This window comes from Thunnus albacares, chromosome 18, assembly GCF_914725855.1.
Source record: "Thunnus albacares chromosome 18, fThuAlb1.1, whole genome shotgun sequence".
NCBI classification, from domain to species: domain Eukaryota; kingdom Metazoa; phylum Chordata; class Actinopteri; order Scombriformes; family Scombridae; genus Thunnus; species Thunnus albacares.
The window spans coordinates 10966904-10987605 of NC_058123.1; the positions used below are offsets into that span (position 1 = coordinate 10966904).

At 40.0% G+C, this 20702-nt stretch overlaps 1 protein-coding gene across 2 annotated transcripts in view; it reads left to right on the top strand.

Annotated features, from left to right (window-relative positions):
- LOC122967925 (proline-rich protein 36) overlaps positions 1 to 14352 on the top strand; it is a 35400-nt gene extending 21048 nt beyond the window's left edge. For both annotated transcript variants that reach the window (XM_044332724.1, XM_044332725.1), the window contains exon 4: positions 13322 to 14352. In XM_044332724.1, the coding sequence (XP_044188659.1) occupies positions 13322 to 13508 (187 nt within the window). In that variant the 3' untranslated portion in view covers positions 13509 to 14352. The remainder of the gene's footprint in view (positions 1 to 13321) is intronic.
- Positions 14353 to 20702: the final 6350 nt, after the last annotated feature.

Sequence of the window (20702 nt, forward strand, 5' to 3'; positions counted from 1 at the left end):
ACCTCAGGATATACATCAAATGCTAACGTTCAGTGTCAATGCCGTAAATAGTGTGCTCATTGTGTACTGAGGCGGATAGTGAACGTGTGGAGGTCAAAGTGGTGAATGAGAGTATAGGAAGTCCAACTTTTACGCAGGAGACAAGAGTTTGCATCCTGTCCAAGTGGGAAGTATCAAGAAGCCAATGTGGATGTAAATTAAAGTGAAATGTCACACGACAGCTGCTAGTTGCTGGCTTAAAAAAATCCCTGGCTCCAAATGACTCCCATTCAAAAACTGTCAATTCTCACTAGAAATACTAAAGTCATTATGGTCTCAATTAGGGCTGAACAATTGATCGAAATTTTATCGAAATCGCAATATGGCCTACTGCAATTTTCAAATTGCAGGAGGTGCAATATTTGTTAAAGATATGAAGAAGAAATGTGTCAAAATACCATTTTAATTAAATATTGTCATGCTGCAGAGATGTCCTGGCCTACACATCACATTCAACATTCTACAGGCTTAAGAAAACATCTTTGTTTGGTATAGATCCCTGCAAAAATCACACCATAATCATATTAATATGTATTCAATGAAAATGAGAATAATGATATAAGAACGATCATTCGCTCTAATATTGCAAATCATATCGCAATTGAAATATCAGTCAAAATAATCGCAATTACATTTTTTTCCAAAATTGTTCAACCCTCATCTCAATTGTTAAATTCTGTCCCACTGATAAGTGTGCTGGTGGTCATTTTGGAAATTATTGCTCTGTTAATAAGATTTAAATACTTTTGATGTCTGCATCTGGGCATTGATTGACAGCTTTGATTGACAGTTCATTCACCTTCATTTATCAGCCCGGTTAGCATAATTTAGCTACAGCAGCTAACATTAGCCCAAGTATGCACTGCTTGATGTTCACAGTAAGGTAGCATTCGCTTCAGTCCAAGGTAACCGGGCATGTTTCTAGAGCGTCCCACGATCACAAACTTAAACCAAATGCTGTGAGTGCCCAAACATAACCATAAAAAAGTTTAACATTTTATTTGCTACAAGTGGATAATGTATTGCAAGAGTGGATATTGTAGGGAAGACAAATGAAATACGCTGACAATTAATGTTTTACTGATACGTTTGACATTGACATTTTGTGACTTGTTAGATTTAACAAAGTTACATTATATTAAAAGTTAATCAGGGCAGAATAACGTTTGCTTCAAAATATGTTTGTTACTGCAAATTAGTACTACATGACTGTACTTTCAAGGAGACACGGTTGCATTTCCTGTGAATCCCTTGTGTGTGGGTACACAATCCCACACATGAAAGGTGGACTCTGCCAGTACTAATGAAAGGCACCATTTAGAGAGGCAATTCCAGAGTGAAATTGCCTTTTCAATTGAAAATATATACCAATCAGTCAATAATACACCTATTGATCCCTGAGGTTAAGTCCTTGCAGCCAATCAAAATCAGGATAATCCTCTGACTGCAGAGCCTGGATTAGTTCCTCTCTGATTTTTTAAATGCCCGGGTTTGTCCATATCTGACAAGACATTGATCCGAACAGATTTCTTCCTTGCTGTATATCTTAAACCAAAAATAGAGAGAGGGAGAAACAGCGAGAGACAGAGATAAATAGAAACCAATAGAAAGACAACAAGAGAGAAAAATAAGAGCTGCTGTACTTTCCATATAACTGGATATGAGAGGTTTCGTTTCTCTAAAGAAAGATTTGTCAGATTCTTGTCTCTGACCTTTTGCTAACAAGCCTGTCAGAGCTTTCAGACCTGTGTGTGTGCTTGCATGTGTGTGTGTGTTTATGTGCGTGTGTGTGTGTGTGTGTGTGCACACGCACACCGCTTCCCCTGTAGATGAGGCTGATAATGGAGAAGTGGTGTGTGTGAAATATGTAAAGGGCAGGGCAGGCGGTTCTTCTGCAGTAATCCATCTTTACTTCAGGGCTGAGCCGAGGAGCAACAGGCGTCTCACAGGGGAGAAGGAGAAAATACACTGTAGGCATCAACCTCATTCATATGAATCTGCACAGAGGAAATGTTCAGCCAGCAGGAGGACAAGATTTACACAGCAAGAAAACAAGAAAATAGAAATGAAGAGTATTATTTGTCCTATGTACTCTGTTTTTCTCTTGCATCACTGACAGCACTACAAAGAAACTGGCACAGTGGGATGTGCAGTGTTAGCAGTTATACATCTAAAAACTGCTTTCCTCTCAGACCATTCACCAGAGATATAAAATTGTTATATGTCCTCACAAACGTGTATCCATCCACTCATGAGTTTATTTGTGTGAGGAAATGACAGATATAGGGCTGGGTGTGAAACGGATAGAAAGGGAGTGAGAGACACACGGAGAGAAGAGGGAGAGCGAGAATCCTTGTTCGTGCCGTTTGGCAATAATTACAGATTCAAACTTGTGCCAACAGTGAGTGCCAGATGGTGCCCATCACCATTGTGCCATGTCTTTGAAACAGGGAGGAGAGAGAAAGATCAAGAGTGGCATGTGGAACAGGGAAGCACTGCCTAATGTGGATGATGTGTCATATAAATATTAATCAAGCTAGAATCACACCCACAGCTAAATTAGATCCCTAAAGCACTTTCAGTCGCACCCACTATCAATCTTCTCCCTGCTTTGGCACTGCGCTTACGTCTTTATCAGAGATGATCAATAGATTAGATATTAAATGCTAAATGCTAATGTGAGAAATATTTTTCCACTTAGTCCTTGTCTCTAATAGTATTTATGGGTACCCATTATAAAAACACTCTTCATAATGGGCCTGAAATTGTAACTAATTGCTTTATTAATGGATAATAAATCATTTGTTACTTTATAGATTGATTATAAGCATTGTTTTCTGTTGCCAGGCTGTAAAAAATCCCTTTGGCTGGTGTCTTGCCTCCATCATAAAGGTCACAGTATGCTCGAAACAAACTTGTTTTTTACGACATGTCATCCCACCTCGTCTGTTTATAGCTTTTCTGGAAAGCCGCACTCGAGATGAGATGAAAAGCCCATAAATGTGATTATTGTTAAAATGAGGATACACTCTCAGTGAGTGTTTCCTCAAAGACATAGAGTTTGTACACACGAAAAGTGACAGAAGTAATGGTGCAAAAAATGAAAAAAGAGAGCTTGAGAAAGATGTTGAAACTACTTTCTTGTTACACACACCTGCATGAAGTGTGTGCCTGTTGGATTGTCAGTTTCGGAGAGAAATGTGTGGAGGAGAGGGTTTAAGATGTTGGTTGACCATCTGACAGACACTTCTGTTGAAGCATATTGACATCTTCACACTTTTTGGCTACTGTAGCTCTTTAATTCATCAGGAAGATCTCTCTGATAGACCGTTCGACCACTCACATCCTGGAAGAGCGCTGTAGGGCATCCTGACTACAATCTGTTTGTTAACAAACTATTAACATCTAAAACTGTAAACATGATGGATTATTGTATGAACCTTTTATAAATGATTTGTTAACATTTATAATTGCAGATGACTTACTGCTATTTGCTTATGGCTTATTTAAAAGTGAGTAGCTCTTTACTAATGCTGCACTAACATTTATAAATGATCCTTTTACTGATATATAAAGCATTAGTTACTGATTTATTAATATTATTAAGGCTATTTGTTAAACCCTTTATAAAAGGTTTAATTAATAGCTCATTAGAAAGTGGAAGAACCATTATATACAACAAAACTAAATACATTTATGTTGTATTTACTCCAGAGTTTGACTAAAAAAAACATCTCAACTCGATGTTTTACTTTTTTTACTAAGCTTTTTTCCAAGCGTTTTCAACCAAATCTCACATTTTCATCAGTAGACGGAGTTTCCTCAGTGTATTTACACCTCCATTTAACTGTACGTACATAATTTGCATACAGATATGGTTTAAAATCACCCAATTTGATTTGTTTATCCACTCTATGAACCTCTTGTATACAACATAAACACAACTGCATTAAAAGATCTCCAAACCCAAAATAACACTTCTTAGCAGAAGTAATAAAATGAATCTAATCAAAGCAAAACATTGTTATTCTGTTAACGTGGTCAAATATTCTCCTCTTCAGTCATCCAAAAAAATATATTTAAGGGGAAATAAAGAGATAAAAATAGTTGTTAATCTGCTCTCTATTTTCTGCATCTGTGCACATATCACACAGCTCACATTAGCCTTGAATCTTCATTACCCCTAGAGACCGTCTTATCTGTCCCACCTCCAAATGCTAGAGAGGTGAAACGAAAACCACACCCCCGTCTCACACAAAGAAAACTGTGAAGAAAGCTTCAACGTGTTAGTGTTTGTTTATGAATGGGTGCGACACAGATAAAGATGGATGGATCCTCACTGCTCGTTGTTGTTGTTTTTTTCATGTGGCACACTGCCACCCTGCCGTCACACCTCTCTCTCTCAGATTTCCACAATAGCCACTCATCCATCAGAGCCTTCCGCTCCAGCAGCTATCACTCAATACCTCAGTGGTGCTGAGGACAAACAGGTACTGCGTGCAACCAGCCATCACCCTTTGCCTTTTAATTCACCTTAGCTGACTTACCCTACAGTTCCTTTGTCATGATACTAGGTGAACAAATAATGACTTACAAAAATTTCCCAGTAGTGAGGGAGCAGCACTTCTACCCATTGCTGAACATTGGATACAAATCCACTGCGGGCGGATGCTGAGTAAAAATCCTGGCTTGAATGTTAGGACAGACTGGGTAAGCACACCTCATCACATATGTTGCACTAAATTTGGCCCACAACAGCCCCAGGAGGCAGAATTGAGATTTTGGTCCAATTTTCTTAATACCAGCACTCAGCTAACGCCGACACAGACCTACACTTGGGTTTAACTGCACTAAAACTGTGGTTTTGCTCAGACTTACAGTTCAACTAAATTGAGATGACATGTTCAGCAGTTGATGGCCCACAATAACAGCGATGGTTAACCATGGTAGTTCAAAATTTCCTGCACAGCAGTTCAGAAACAGACAAACTGCAGACATATGAAAGTTTTACCGTTACAGTTGTGGAAAGTGTGGGGAGATTACCCATTTAATATCCTCTCAAATTTCAGTTGGGATTCAATGTTTTATTCTTCATCCTCCTCCTTTTTTAAAGCTGCTATATTCAATATTTTTGGTCCTACTTGACGCCCGCGCCTACTACTGTTATTATTAGTCATATTTTTATCATCATAGTTGTTATCGTTATTATTGTTGTTGCTGTGCATCGCTGTGACTCTCTCCCTCTCTCTCACTTTCGACCCCACCCACCTAGAGCCCAGTTCTGTTTGAGGTTTCTTCCCATTAATGGGGAGTCGCCGCCATCGCCAAGTGCTTGCTCTTGGGAGAATGTTGGGTCTCTGTAAATTAAAGAGTGCGGTCTAGACTTGCCCCATGTGGGAAGTGCCCTGATACCACTTCTGTTGTGATTTGCAGCTATATGAATAAAATTGACTTGACTTGACAAATGACTACGTGTAATGTGAAGAGCCCACAGAGAATTAAACTGTTCCCCTCAGCTCTACCAAAGTTTTTAACATGTTTCAGCTCTTTGTTTTGGTTCAGTCTCAGGCTCTTATCATTGTATCTTATCATTTCCAACAGCAGCAGGCAGCTGTTTTTGTCATGCTCGAAATAATCACAAGAGTGGTAGGGCGATGTATCCTCAGTGAGAGCGTTTGCTTGAGTGAGGAAAATACCGCGATTTTCCCCCCAAGTATGTGGGTGGAGACAGAAGCAATTGATCTCAGGCTATGCAGATCACTGACACTAACTAACAATACAGGATAAAATGAGCAAGTTGAATTGAATAAATGACCCCTTTTAATCTACTATTTTTACTGTTTTTAAAAACAATATTAATTTTTATGAATTGCTTCTCAGATATTTCCCTCAGGAGACTGTGAACAGCAAAACAGAGCTAAAAGGAGAATTAATATTGGACTTTAATACAGCAGGTGTCTTAAAAACACAGTTACAAATGAATGCTAATGAGGCTGCGTCTGCTCCATTTGTAACCAAGTATTTGCTATCAACTTTGCTTGTTTCTGCTGTAGTTTTAAGAGTTACTGTAACTAAATTCAGTTTTCTTGTATCTTAGTTCTTTGATTCTTGAACTGAACCCTCAGATGTCTACACCCCCCACTATAGTACCTTTCAGACACCACATTTACTAATCAGGTTGCTCAAAGCAGCTACTAACAGATGCAGTTAGGCAACAGCAGCATGCACAAACTGAACTCCCAAAGAAAACCAGTAATGAGTGTGAATTCACAGCAAGCAACTTTTTTTCCCCATGGAGCAGATCCTGGATGCTCAGGCCTACCAGCCTTGCCCTTGGCTGCAGGTTCAGTGTATGTAAGCTCTCATTTATTCACTTTGTAAAGCATCTTCCCATGGTGCAATGAGCTCTGTAGAGTAAACAAAGCACGGAGACAACAATAGCAGGTCAAGTCTTAAGCTGGTGCAGGCTATCTCTGATGGGACTGTAAGCTCCTGGCCTACATCTGCTTTTATTTCCTCATCCCTAGCTTACATTTCCCCAGTAATCAATCTTAACCTCACTTGCTCTTTATTTAGGCAGCTACTCGATGCAAAGGATTTTCAATGATCTTAAACCTTCCAGGTTCTTCGTCTGGTCTCTTCAATAAACATTTTGTGTTATTTATTCATGCACATGGAGAGAAATACAAACAAGTGTGCAATTTCTCTCTCTGGCTGTGCTGTGGGTTTTTGAAAAACAAAGCACCGTGGACAGTGTCAGAGGTCACTAATAAGGTCATATTAGTAAAATCTATGTGGGTAATTGTTGTAAAAATGTAAATATTAGGCACTCATTATCACAAAATGGGAAAAGACGCAAGAAAAGGAAAAGAGAAGGAGGGAGAGACAGTAAAGCTACACAAGGTTACGTTATTCAAAATCATCCGCAACAGGTTCCTCTTTGTTTATTTTGAATTGCTGCCAAGCACTTGAGCACTTAGTTATGAAGCCAAATATATTGACCTTGAAAAAGGCCCGGATAGTTTCAATACAATATATTGTTCTGTCTTGTGCTAAGAGGTGTTGTGGCGTAATGTGATCTGACTGCTGCTGGTGTTGTGCATTTGTGCTTTTAGCATCCTATGATTAGCATAAATTATATCAAGTGGATAGCATAAATCATATGATGATGTGTCCCAGAGGTATTAGTCGTGTTTACAATGTCAGCTTCTTTCTTTTCTTGCTCAGTCACACAATCCGCTCCCAGCAATACTAACTAAAATGATGCTTTGCCTCACCCTTCTCCGCCTATTGTCAATTGTTTGTTGCCTGAGTCTTCTATCATGTTAGTGAAGCCTTCTTCATCTTCAGTTTTTTATGAGATTTTCTCCAAAACTCTGTGATGAGTGGAGGTTTAAATATGCAAGATTACTGATTTCTGTCTAATACGTGTTTAGAGTTAAGTCACATATTAGCAGGCTAACACTAACCTAAGGTGGTGAACATAGTAAAAAATTATACCTGCTAAATATCAGCATGTTAGCATTGCCATTGCGGTTATGTTAGCACACTTATGTTAGCATTTAGCTCTAAGTATGGCTGTGCCTAATACAGCCCTACAGAGCTGCTAGCATGGATGTATGCTTAGTCTTGGGGTTTTTTGTGGTTGCTTTTGCAGTTGTTTGTTGCACATACTGTCCAATGTTTCTAAGTGATGGTCACCGAGTTTCTGCAAGCTGTGTTTTTTTTCTGCTTGTCACAGATTTCACCTGACTGCATTGAGTGAATAGGCTACTGATCAATGCTATACACCCCCTCTGTCACACACATCTATTTTTCCAAAGGCATCATATAATGACTTGCACTATGGCTACACTTGGTTACATTAAAAATATATACAGTACATAGAGACATACAAAAACAACTGAGGCGGTCCATTAATCAGTATTTGAGGAAGGTCTTTATTCCAAAGCATTTTTATATCATACTGCTTCGGAGTTTTTCAGTTTAGTTTAATCAAAATTATACCCAGTTGGATAAATTACCATCTTGTGCAAGAATATCAAATATTAGATTAAAAAAATGCAGACTTGGACTCTGTGGCATTCTTTTTAAAGGGAAACTTCACCATTGTGAATATGATGATTTCTTAAAACTAGGTCACCTGTGTAGTAGAAATGTGCAATTATTCTTGAAATTGGTGCCCTGTGACTAGAAAACACTGAGAAACAGGCTGTAGATTCCCCATATTGCTCTTAAGAGGGAATCCTACAACAACCAGAATGCTTTGCATGCAGTCCAATCCTCCAACTGATGGTGTGTTTACAGAAGGCAGGTGGGTTTCCCAGCAGAGCTGCTATTGTATCTCTTTACTGAGGCTTATTTTCATTTACAAAATGTTGTTCCTCATCGAGTCTGGATATATTGTATCAGTATGCAAGAATCATAAAACAAACGGTGTGCTGGAGTCAGGTATGCAGATCATTGCAAACTTACCGGGAGCTGTACACAAGCCAGAATGCTGTCAGAGCTGCTGGAGGACAGTCAAAAAACCTCAGAGTCTGCCGTCTTCATTTCAGCTTGGTTTAGGAAACAATCATGGACGAAGGAGTGAAAAACTGCAAGCGAACACTGTTTCTTTTATTTTTTGGACGGCGAGGAATGGGGACCTAAGTGCTCAAGCTGAATGCAGCCAAGTAACACAGTTGCTGATGTGCTGTTTTGTAATTAGAGTTGGCAAAGTCTGATACAATATTCTGTGAGAAAATAAAGCCAGGTTTACCACCATGAAGTTTGTTGCTGCGCAGAGTTTTCAGTTCTGTCTCTGCTCTCTCTGACGATCTTCACCGGGCACCAGTTGATGCTACAAAGCTACCCCGACTTCAACGCTCCAGTGGTCACTTTCTCCTCTATACTCTGTTTTGTCTGATTCCGCATAAGTTAAAATAGTAGCGCCACATCTCTGCTCCAACATTATATTGTAAAGCTAATTGTTTTCTTGTGTCAGATTCAGCTTTTCTGTCCACCTGAGGCTCAAAATTCTCTGGTTCGTTGGGTTGATGTCGGTGGAATCGAGGAGAAACTGAAATTTTTGTGTCAGGCTGTGGCTGTAACGTAGCTCACAGCGCGATATTCAGCCTCGTATCATGAAACTAGTCTTCCAAATGTGCTGATGTTTTAAAGTATTTAGTAGTATGATATTTCAGTGTCTGCTTTTCCCTATCACTAGTGTAACATGGTAGATGGAGTGTTATGGGAGACCCACCTTTGATAGTCCTTGAAGGCACCATTACAGAAAATGAGGAAACATAGTTTATAGTCTAAGGCAGGTCTCCAAAGTCTGCCAGATGATGCATTTTGCATCACCAGACTTTTGCAGCTGGATGAAGAGGGATATTTTATTATAAGGAAGACAGGAAAGTTTAATGTCATTCATATATATGTACTACCCACATTAGAACCACAGGAATCAACTTGAAAATCGGTGAAGTCGTCCTTTAAATTACATACGTCTCATCACACACCACTCTCCCAAATCAGTGCTATTTGGATGTTAATGCAGGTATCAAAGAAGGATCTTTTAAAGCCGGGACACAGTTTGGGACACTCTGACAGCCAAGCAGCTGGTGGGACCCTCTCAGAATAATAGTCCGAGGAGCTTGTAATACCTCAGGGAACAGCCTGTTCTCTAGACTGGTAATAGGAAGGCTGGTGTGTAGATATGTGTGTAGATGTTGAGGAGTTGGGGGGTTACAGGAGGTGGTGGAGCGTCTGCACATTTATCTGTTGTATTGTATGATGGGCACGCGCTTGTGGGTGTGGTACCTCAACTCAGATGAACACCGATCTCTGCAGAGATTGACTGCTCATGTAATTGCTGAAATAAAATGTTCTCTTTTTTAAGCATATTCAGCCTTTAGGAGAGAAAATTGCAAAGATATTTCGAGTTGATTGCCTTTGCACTGCTACATTTCTGCTGAAAATCTCTCCTCTACCACTCAGCAAAAGCACAGAGGAGGAGTGATGGAGGAGAAATGATGATCTCCTGCTGGTGCTGTTGTATGAATGTTTTATAGATGGAATGATAAAAAAGAGATGAAGCCCTGCTCAACCTCTATGCTTATATTATTTTAAAATACTGTTTAGAAATATTGTTTGCAGCTTGTCACGGTTTTAGCCCATATGCAATCTGACTGCACTTAACATCCGCATTTACAGACTGTGCCTGTCGTGACCAACAGCACACATGTAAGTTCATCTGCCTGCAGTTAAAGCTACAACACTACAGACAGAAATATGAGAATTGCAAGTACTAGTGCTATTATTGATAGTATTTCAAATGTTACTCGTAATTGTATCTGATTGTTTCAAATGTCAGCTGTGAGTAACCTTGAATTCCAGGCAAATGATGTGGTAACTACAAATCTGCTGATTCAATCCCCTCTGGAGATGCACTGGGGGTAGCGCTCTTGGGCAAGGTCGCTCTCTCCCAAACTGAATGATTAAAAATCAGGAGATTTATACGGTAAATCTCTGAGGATGGAATAACGGGTGCAAAGTAAGGTCACACAGTGGGAATGGATGGGAACTTTTAATGTTAACTTTTACAACTGATGTATAGTTGACTTTGGAGTCACTTTGATCCTCCCACTGAGACTCTGAGGTCGTAGTTGTTATGATCACCAAGATAAAGAGGTATCATGCAATTAGATCCATGTACACTAGGGGCACAAAGGCATAAAAAAACCCATAAAAATACTCTGGTTTTAGCACAACAAAGTTAAATTACCTCATTAAAAATTCTCAAAATTACCTCTACTCAATCCAGATTCTATGAATATGCAAATGTTGTTCATCTCAAAACTTTAACTGCTGGACACAAGATGTCTCCTGCTTCCAAGAAAAGTCCAGTGTTTGTGCACTGGAGGCTTCAAGTTTCCACATCACACTTGTGTAAGTTGGCTTCCAAACTAGTTGTGATGTCACAAAATTATGCCTGTATTTCCACGTTTTTTTAACTCATATTTAAGGCGAACCTTCAGTCGATGAATGTGAAATGTGAACTAACAGCGTTCTAGTGTCAAACACTGCATATACATCAAAATGAAGTAACAATTAACAAATTTTTGAGTGGAGGGGACCTTTAAAGTTGCCAAACCCATATGATTTTTGTTGAATTCAGAACATGAGGTTTACAATGAATACGTAACAGTAATTACTGTCAACTAACAATGATTTTTTTATCAGTTAATCCGACAATTATTTTGTTGATTCATTGATTTATCTTTTATCTTTCTTAAAATGGCATCACAATTTTCTAAAACCTAAGTGAGTATGTTCAAAAGTGTTGTTTTATTCAACTAAAAGTTCAAAACCAAAAATATTCAGTTTTTTTCTTCTTCATATATGACAAACAAAAGCGTCAAATAGTCACATTTCACAGTGAAATTTTGGCATTTTTGGTGGAAAAATGACTGACAGTTATTTGATTATCAAAGTCATAGTTGCCCATTAATTTTCTGACAATTGACTAATTGATTAATTGTTTTAGCTCTTGTTACACTACTGTTAAGATAAGATTGCAACCTTACCATAATGCACTGCCTGTACCTATAAGCTCCAGTCATCACACTAGCACAATTGTTCTGTCCACACTCCACAAACCCACTATACAGTACATTGCAGAAAACATTATTTGGCATCTCAACCACAGCTCTGACCATTCTGAAATATGGCCTGCATCACATATAAAAGGCAACTAATTTGTACACAGGCGGGACCTGAGGTGGGGTGCAGTAAGTAGCTAAAAAAGCATAGATGTGAGCAAAGGACAGAAGAGGAGCAGCGGGAAGAGCTGTGTTAGGTTCCCAGCTTCCTGCCTGCCACAGTTTGTGGGCTCAGTGTGCAGATAATTAAGGTTGAGGGTGGACAGCTCCCTACAGCGCCAATGTGCCTTGATCACGCAGAGCTGTGGACCGGGGCTATTCATTTTCACAAAGAGGGAACACAGCAGATGTAAGGCAGAGTCACTGGGGAGCTCTATAGGGAGCTGAGCTATATGGTGGCACAAATAAGGAGGCTGTGAAGATGGAAGGAATGGAGTACTTTATTTACTCTATTCATTTCAAGGTGGTAGAACAGCAGACTCCATCACTTACTTGCTTACTGACTAGTGCCTCATTTTACGCAGCTTTGGAGGTTTGTTTCAAACTGTGAAGCAGTCCCAGCTGCCACAAAGAGGTTTAGTTAAAGTGGCTTTTTTCCTACCTGCTGTAAATATTGTGGAGGGAAGAAATCCTCTCCACTGCTTTTGTACCCACTCACTTTTCACTGTTTACTCTGTCCGTGCCCGGTGCCCGCACAGTGCTCCTGTCTGGAGTTTGATGTTTCATTTGGGGTTTTTTGTGCATTAGAATACCAGTAGGCATCCAGAGTGAAGTGGTTGTGAGACTGAGGGTGTGGGAGTATTGAAGCCAGATGGATATGAATGTGAGAGTCCTCATTGTTCTTGCCTGAAAACTCCAGGCCCTACTGCTGCTGCTGCTGCTGCTACTGCTGCTGCTGCTGCTGCTACTGCTGCTGCTGCTGCTGTTGCTGCTGCTGCTGCTGAGCTCGGTCCTCCTTGCTTCCTCTGCAGCACTTCTCCCCTCGTATCCTCAACCAAGGGAGTCCTCTTTATTTCCAGCATCTGTGCTGTGATGTGAAACACCAGCTAACTAGGCCACTGCATAATAAGCAAGAATAGCACCAAAGTAAAATGAATAAAAAAAAGAAAAGAGGGGAAAAAAAGAGAATAAGTTCACGAGGGGGAAAGCAAACCCAACATGTAACTGCTGACAAAAGTAATTCAGCAAGCAAATATTGTCCTTATAGGTTATTTCTTTATTGCAGATGCATTCATTTATTATTGCTTACCTTTACCTACAGCCTCTGCAGAGGTGCATCAGAGTTCACATCTCATTTCGGCAGTGAAGCCCCTAAGCGATACTGTCATGTGACTGACAATGCACCTTGCTGACTTTTCATTTGGTGTGTGTGTCAACTGCAGTCCTGATATCCCTCCTGGTGCTGCAATATTTCTGTGATACTCAGCATTTTAGCTCTTGATTCACTTTGTCAATGGCTTCATTGTTGTCTACTAGGAAGTGGCAGATGCAGAAGTCTTCACTGCTTCACTTCTTTGCTTGTAACCCACACTTATTTTTTTTTTACACTTGTAATTCTTCTACATTTCTGTGAAGTTTATACGCACCATAACTGACTATTTCCCGCACTGTCTCTCTTCTTCTCTTTCTCTTTCTAGCGTAGAGCATGACTTTCGTCTGCAGGAAGGGCAGGTGGTACGCACATGGAAAGTAGACCCTCCTGAGGGCTCACCACAGACCGCCACTCCCCAGCCCACCACACCCCACCAACAAGACTCCCCTCAACCGGTGCGACCCCCTGCCACCACCAAGAAGAACAGGAAGAAATGCTTCTGGTTCCTCTGAGTGCGAGAGGATGAAGCAAAAGACATTTTGATACTGTAATGCACTGCATACCCTTCTTAAGAGAAATACAAATGATCAACTGTGGAGATCTGATTTAAAAACAAGCATGGAGTGAACTGGTGAATTAAAATGCAAACATAAAAACTGTGGGAGGAGAAAGAGTTGCAAAGGTTGTGAATTTAGCTGTTGCTGGTGGAGATGATGAGAATGGTTTGACTGGGGCGCACATGTTGTTACAGCTCTTAAAATGCCTCTTCAGCACTTACAGGTTTGATGCTGGTGCAGGGAAGTAAAAGTGCTGAAGTCAAATAAAAGCAAAAGTTCAGTCCACAATATGACTCACAGTTAGGAAGCAATTAGGAGATATAAAGAGAATATATAGCGGGTGGAAGGGGGCAAGGGGCACAGTATAAGAGGCAATATAGTGGAGAGGATGGAGCTGTTTATACGAGATGAAATGAACAGAATTTATAGGAAAAGACAGAAAAAGACATCATCTTCATTAATGGACTAATGAGGGTCAGAACACCAGCTTTTATATCCTGAGACATTTAAAGAAATTATTATGACCTGTATTTAAAACTTTTAATATACTGTAATTGATGGGAAAAAAAACTACTACAAATGTCTACACGCGCATACAGCACACACACAAACACATGCATAAACAAATGACATATTTACATAAAAAGCATATATAAAATTGAGAAAATGAGTGAGTTGAGTTCTGTACATATCAGAGCTATTCTACTTGGATGCTATATTTCAGATATGGATTACTGCTCTATAAAAGTATTTTACCACAGCTGGCTGGTGTGTGTTGTCCTTGTAGGTGTTTTAAGCCATTATCAGTGATGGAAGAAGATCCTTAACCTAAGTAAAAGTACTATTACATGAATGTAAAAATACTCTGTTAGTAAAAGTACTGCATTGAAAATTCTACTTACGGCAAATAAAAGTATTATCAGAAAATTAATTATCAACTCTCAAAAGTAAAAGTAATGATGGATATATCATTATATATTAAATTATTAGATTGTTAATACTGATGCATCAGTATGTAAGCAGCATTTTACTGTTGTTACAGGTCGAGGTGAATTTAATTTTAACTACTTTACATGTAGTTAAACATTTTAGTCCTATAGTTCCCAATCTAAGGGTTGCACCCTCTCCAAAGGGTCACAGGCTAAAATCTGGGGGGTCGTGAGATGATTAATGGGCCAAGAAAGAAGAAAAACAAAGTTCTGCTACGCAAATTTGAAATCATTTTTTGGCTTTTTTGTGCAAAATTACATAATTTTACCTCTTTGCGCCTTTAACAATTATTTGAATTAAACCTTTTGAGAAGTTCAAAGGGGAAATCTCTGTTTGGTAGAACTGCTAACAATGCTTTTTTGAGGCCATTTCAACAAATACTGTATGGCTATGCCGTTATTTTAACCCAAACCATAATCCCTCCCTAATCCTAACCAAGTTGTTTTTGTGCCTAACCTTATTCAAACCTTAACCATAGCAGTGTAGGATCAGAAAACAGTTGAAATGGCGATGCCGTCCTGCTGATCGGGGTGTCAGATCAGAAAATGCTTACATGTGTTGTCCTGGAGGGTGTGATGAATAATGTATTTTCTGTTTCATTTGGAGGTCTTGTTGGCTGTTGGGAACGGTTGGGAACCACTGGTTTTATCTTCAAAGATGCACTGTACTATTTTCATAAGCTTATCACATGTTTTTTAATGTAAAATCTTAATCTGAAAAGTAGGAGGTAACTATAGCTGAGAGATAACTGTAGTGGAGTAAAAAGAACAATATTTCCCTCTGAAATGTAAAGAGGTAGGAGTAATATAAAATGGATATACTCAAGTAAAGTACAATACCTGAGCAAATCTACCTTGGCCATAATCATGAGGCATTTGATCTCTCAGTTTTTGGAAGCAAGGACAGGGAGATGACTGTCAATCTCTAGCGACACAGAAAACATTCTCTACATTTATAAGATATCATAATCAAATGCAAGGAATGGATGCTTCTCAGTCCTCAGATGGCGGCTCAGACAGCCCACTTTCCTGGACACTCCAGGGCAAGTCTCAGGAAATTAAGCCTCAGCTGTTTGATGGCTGTGAGAAGCCCCAAATATTACTACTTAGTAATTCATGACACACATAAGCTGCTTCTATAAGGCTCTGAGGTGGTATGAGATCCTGGCCTAATTTATTCCAAACTTCGGAAAGTGTTAGCTCTCAGTTTGTTTGCCTGCTTGTTTGGATTTGTACAACTAGTGCCAGTTTCCACTTGCCTCAAACAAAGCAGTTAGAAACAGACTCTGGTTTTGTTTTTGTTGGGAAGTTATTGGAGGGAAAAGATGTTTCAGGCATCCGTGTTGGGCAGAAGTCCACAGTCCCTTATGCACTGGACTTGTAACTGCCACTTTTTCTTGCCAGGGTTCTCAAGGCACAAGCATGCATATGTACACATGAGTATACAAACACACACACACACACACACACACACACACACACACATCAACCTAAGCTTGATCAACTGAGGCCCCATGTTCACCGACTTAACTCTGTGTCCTGCTGTGCTACACTGAGGTGTACAAGTTGAAAAGCTTTTGCTGTGCACGTACCTCCGCTTCAAAATAACCCACACATCTTAAACACAAACCTCATCGCACACACACTCTCAGTCTCGCAACCACATGATTTCACTTCACGCACACACACACACACACACAATAACACAGCTAACATATTGTTCTCAGACCAACACAATGCATTATCTCCCCCGCAGTTGTTCCTCTCTCCCTCACAACCAGGCACATATTCCCTCCTAGTAGCTCTGTGTGTGCCTCGCAATGCTGAGAGGAGTGTAGAGTTGTCAGTCATTAATCTGCTACAGCACAGCCTGTAATCCTGATGACAGAGCGGAGCGGGCTTACAGAGAGCAGAGAGGATCTGAGCCCAGCCTGGAGTGGGGAACAAAGGAGCCAGAGAAGACTGGTTTTGAATCCATAAAGAGAAAGCGAGTGTGTGTGCGTGTGTGTGTGTGTGTGTGTGTGTGAAGGGATTCTGGGGTGAGGTAAGTAACTATTTTGTCAGCAATGCTGCAGTGCTATTCAAGAATGCTGGCACACACAAAAGGGAGAGAAGCTTTACATGGAAAGCAACCAGGACTGCCGGTGCGTCACACTGACACATCAGGTAAATGGGCTCTGCTCCAGACTGGTCATTATGGAGCTCCGAAGAAAAACGAAGGCCTGCGGAGAAGGAGAGAACAAACCTATTTTGAGGCCTCTTCAGAGAAAACATCAAGGGTCAAAGTTGGCTCACGCAATTCGGTGCAACATCAGTCGAGGCTTGACTGAAAATGAAGGAGAAAAAAATAACCATGTCTTGAGGCATCAACAAGCGTGCATAATGGGCATGTGAAAACAACTACAACTGCCCCTGCATGCTGAGAGTAAGCAGCACAGCTAATACTGCATGAGTCATTGAGCTTAGGCTGCTATAGAGATATTATGTTTCACTTTAACACATTACAACCAAAGAGGTCATTTCACAGTCAATCAGACCGAGAAGTCAGGGGTGCTGGAGACATATGACCTGTCCCCGAGTCCAGCAGGCTGCGAAATAATATTATTTGAAGGCTAATGCAATAAATGATGCAACGTTAACTGTGTCTTCTCTCAATGACTTAATAATGATGCTGATAAACAAGCCCCAAAGTTACAATGATACTTGAAAGAATTTTTCTTTTCTTTGAACTGAGATAGGAGCCTCATTAGTGACCAAATAAAAGAAAAATATGGATTGAATGTGGACCAGGGGATCCAAATTAAAAATACACCCACACACGTGCACACACAAACAAATACACACACACACACACAAAGACTTACACAATGCCTGGGTGCATCCTCTGGCTCAGCTCCTCTAGATTTCAGAGGCATCACACACACACACACACACACACACACACACACAGTACCCCAGTCATAACTACATATGTAGCACTGCAGCAGTGTGTGTGTGTGTGTGTGTGTGTGTGTGTGTGTGTGTGTGTGTGTGTGTGTGTATGTGTCACTGGGAAATGGTAAATAATGAATTAAAAAGTACCCATTCCAAGACGACCTGCCAAGTTTCTGAGTCAACTGCGATAGCTGCAGATTGGTTTAATAAAATATGAGCTAAATTCTCCCCTGCCACTGCTGTCACTGATGCAAAAAAGGGCCATGAAATGTAAATACATCATGGCAGAGCTGAGAAGGACACAGAGACACTGCAGACCTGCGACACCAGTGTTCAGACATTTGATCAGATGTTCGTGGCACACATGAAAAGCAGTAAAACTTTTCTGGCAAGGTACACAGGAAAAAAACTCCAATGTGCTGATTTTGTCAATATGCTGTTTAAGTATTGATTGGTTTTGGACATTTTGCCTTCACCGGAAACTCCAGAGTAGCCAGGCACAGCAAAACTTTTAGGAAAGAGTGGGATGATATGTGACAAGGGCCCAGACTGAATTCAAGACAGAGATGTTGGAGGAGGTTCAGAAGAATCAGTAGGACTTCCCAAATGTACATAATTGGAGCTTCGGAGGAAAATCAAGATGGAGATGGGCTGTGTGCACAGTTTTGACAGTGTGCTCATTCCTTCACTTGTAAACAGTATCACACTGTGCACTGCTGAGGCCCTAAATACACTCGTACATCAGTCAGTCTTGCTGAAACATGCTTTTCCGATTCTCCGAGCTGCATGTGGGCAAACATGTAGAGAGGTAGTTTGGGGACATGTATATAGCTGTTTCTTTTATACTTGTAAGTACAGCTTGTATAAAGTTTACATTTTTTAACTTCTATATTTTGGACCTTCCTCCTGACAGGAGCTAGGTCAATCAGTCAGTTTTCCTCAAGCTGGAATTATGTCATATTTAGACTTAGCCCTGTGCAGCAAATGCAGCTTCATTCCTTGTAGATTACTTTGTAATGTGAACATTCACAATCATTATGACGAAACATAAAATAAGATAAAAGATATCAATAAAAGATAGCCAATTGGATAACTTTTCAGAGTTGTAAAATCCTGTGTCAGAGTATTAGAAACTGCTTTAAGTGTGTTGTTTTTTACCCTCTGATATGTTTTCAGTCTGACCGCCTGCTTCTGCTTCTGCAAGTGCAGGTCCGCATAATGCGTTGTTGAGATTTGGCATGCGTTTGACTCAGCTCCTCTGTGAGCCTCTGCAACCTACGTAACACCCTTTGCTGTATAGGTTCACAGGAATGTTAATATGTATCTTCATAACAAAGTGTAACCCTTAGTTACTGTACATTACATATTTTATACAATTGTTCCATCATTTACAGCAGTTTATTATGTTATGTAGCCTATATATTTATATGTGTAACATTTAAGTTGCTTATTCATGTCCCCTCGCCTACGGATGTAATTTTGGTCCCTTCCTGCCATTGTTTTGCGGGGACAGATGTGAGTGTAACAGGAACAGAGGGACATGAGTAGATAGAGTGAGAAGTCTGCTGTGAACCCCAACAGGGTGAAGTTGGGTGTAGATGGTCCTGCCGTGAATCAAACAAGCTGATTCCAAGATAAACTGAAGCCTGCTTAGCACCCACAGGAGTAACTGGAGGACGTTACCCACCAAGAATTCAGGGTTACAATGGCATAATTCAGCTTAACAAATAACAACTGACAAACATCTTTTGTAACGTTGAGTTTTTTAAAATCAAAATACGGTAGTGTCAGTTAATCAGTGCCCCCATACCGCTTAGTATTACTGATGAACCTGGTTTATCTTATGCTTGTTATTCACATGCAAACGATCTGACAGTTCACAAGCAAAAGAGATACAACTCAACAAAACTGTTCCATCCACACTGAGGAAGACAGTGTTCAGAGCTTCAAACGTGAACTTCATGGCATGTCATTTGGCAAAGCTCATGAAACTAATCAATGACAATTTATATTTATAAAACTGCAAGAAATTTTGAACAAAGAATAAATAAGAGTTCACGCCTATGCTGCCTGCAGGGCACTCAGTGCGCTGAGGAACACGTTTGACAATTATTTTCAGGGGAATGTGTCACTGTTTGAGAGGAGTTTTCTGAACATCAAAGTCAGTCTCTCTGAAGACATGTAAGATAACTTCAAAGTCCTACGACTGCTTTGCCGAGAGGTGCTTTTCCTTTGTTTTGTTCAGCTAGTTTGTTTTCTACTCCACTGTGGAGTAGATGATAAAGAGCGTGAGTGCACATTGCATCATGAACCTGTTCTTTGTAATTCACAATTCAAGGACACAGTGGACATTGAACATGACTTTAAGCACCAAAATATCCTGACAGTTTGGTGTCCAAGTAAGAGACTTGAAGAAAATGCCATGAATTGGAACGATGATACAGATTTCCTTCTGATTGCAGTGTACATTTAACCTTCTAATTAAACGTTTTCCTTTGGGCACTTCATTTCTCTCAGATCAATGGTACATATGGAAGTCCTTGAACAGTGCATGGATGGCTGCTTGTGATAGAACTTCTTGTAATTGTGGCTGACACTTGCATTTACCTGCATGTCTTCTGTAACAGAAGTTAGCTCAGAACTGGTCATACCAATCGATATCCTGCCTTTTTCTATAATTACCTGATAAGAATTTCTCCTGACCTTCATCGTTGAAAGCAAATGTATAAAACTGCATTACATACAACCCTTTTGTCTCAGTTAGCTTCTAACTATGAGCAATGTGGTTGCACATGAACAAAAAATGTTCTGCCAAAGTTAGAAAAGTTTAGTTGTTTCTGTCGGTTCCCTCGACACTGGTTTGATGTAGGCAGGGCTCAATTAGAAAATAATGACATCTTATACTTCTGAGCACCAATCAGGATATTTGAATCAGACACTTATGAGAGAGCTGGTGGGTTGTTTGCTTCAGTTTCCAGGCCACCGTCAATCAAATCTGATCAAACAACACCCACACAGCCCTGATGAAACAAATTAATTGAGTTTTTGAGTTTTTAAACTTAAGCAACTATTTTGTGAACTATTTTGACATTTTGTGAAATATACTTATTCGCTTTCTTGTTGAGAGTTAGACAATAAGATTGATATTACTCATGTCTGTATGTGTTGTGCTGCCACCCCATATAAAGGGCAGAAGATGTTGTTTGGCAATGGAAAACTTCAAAGG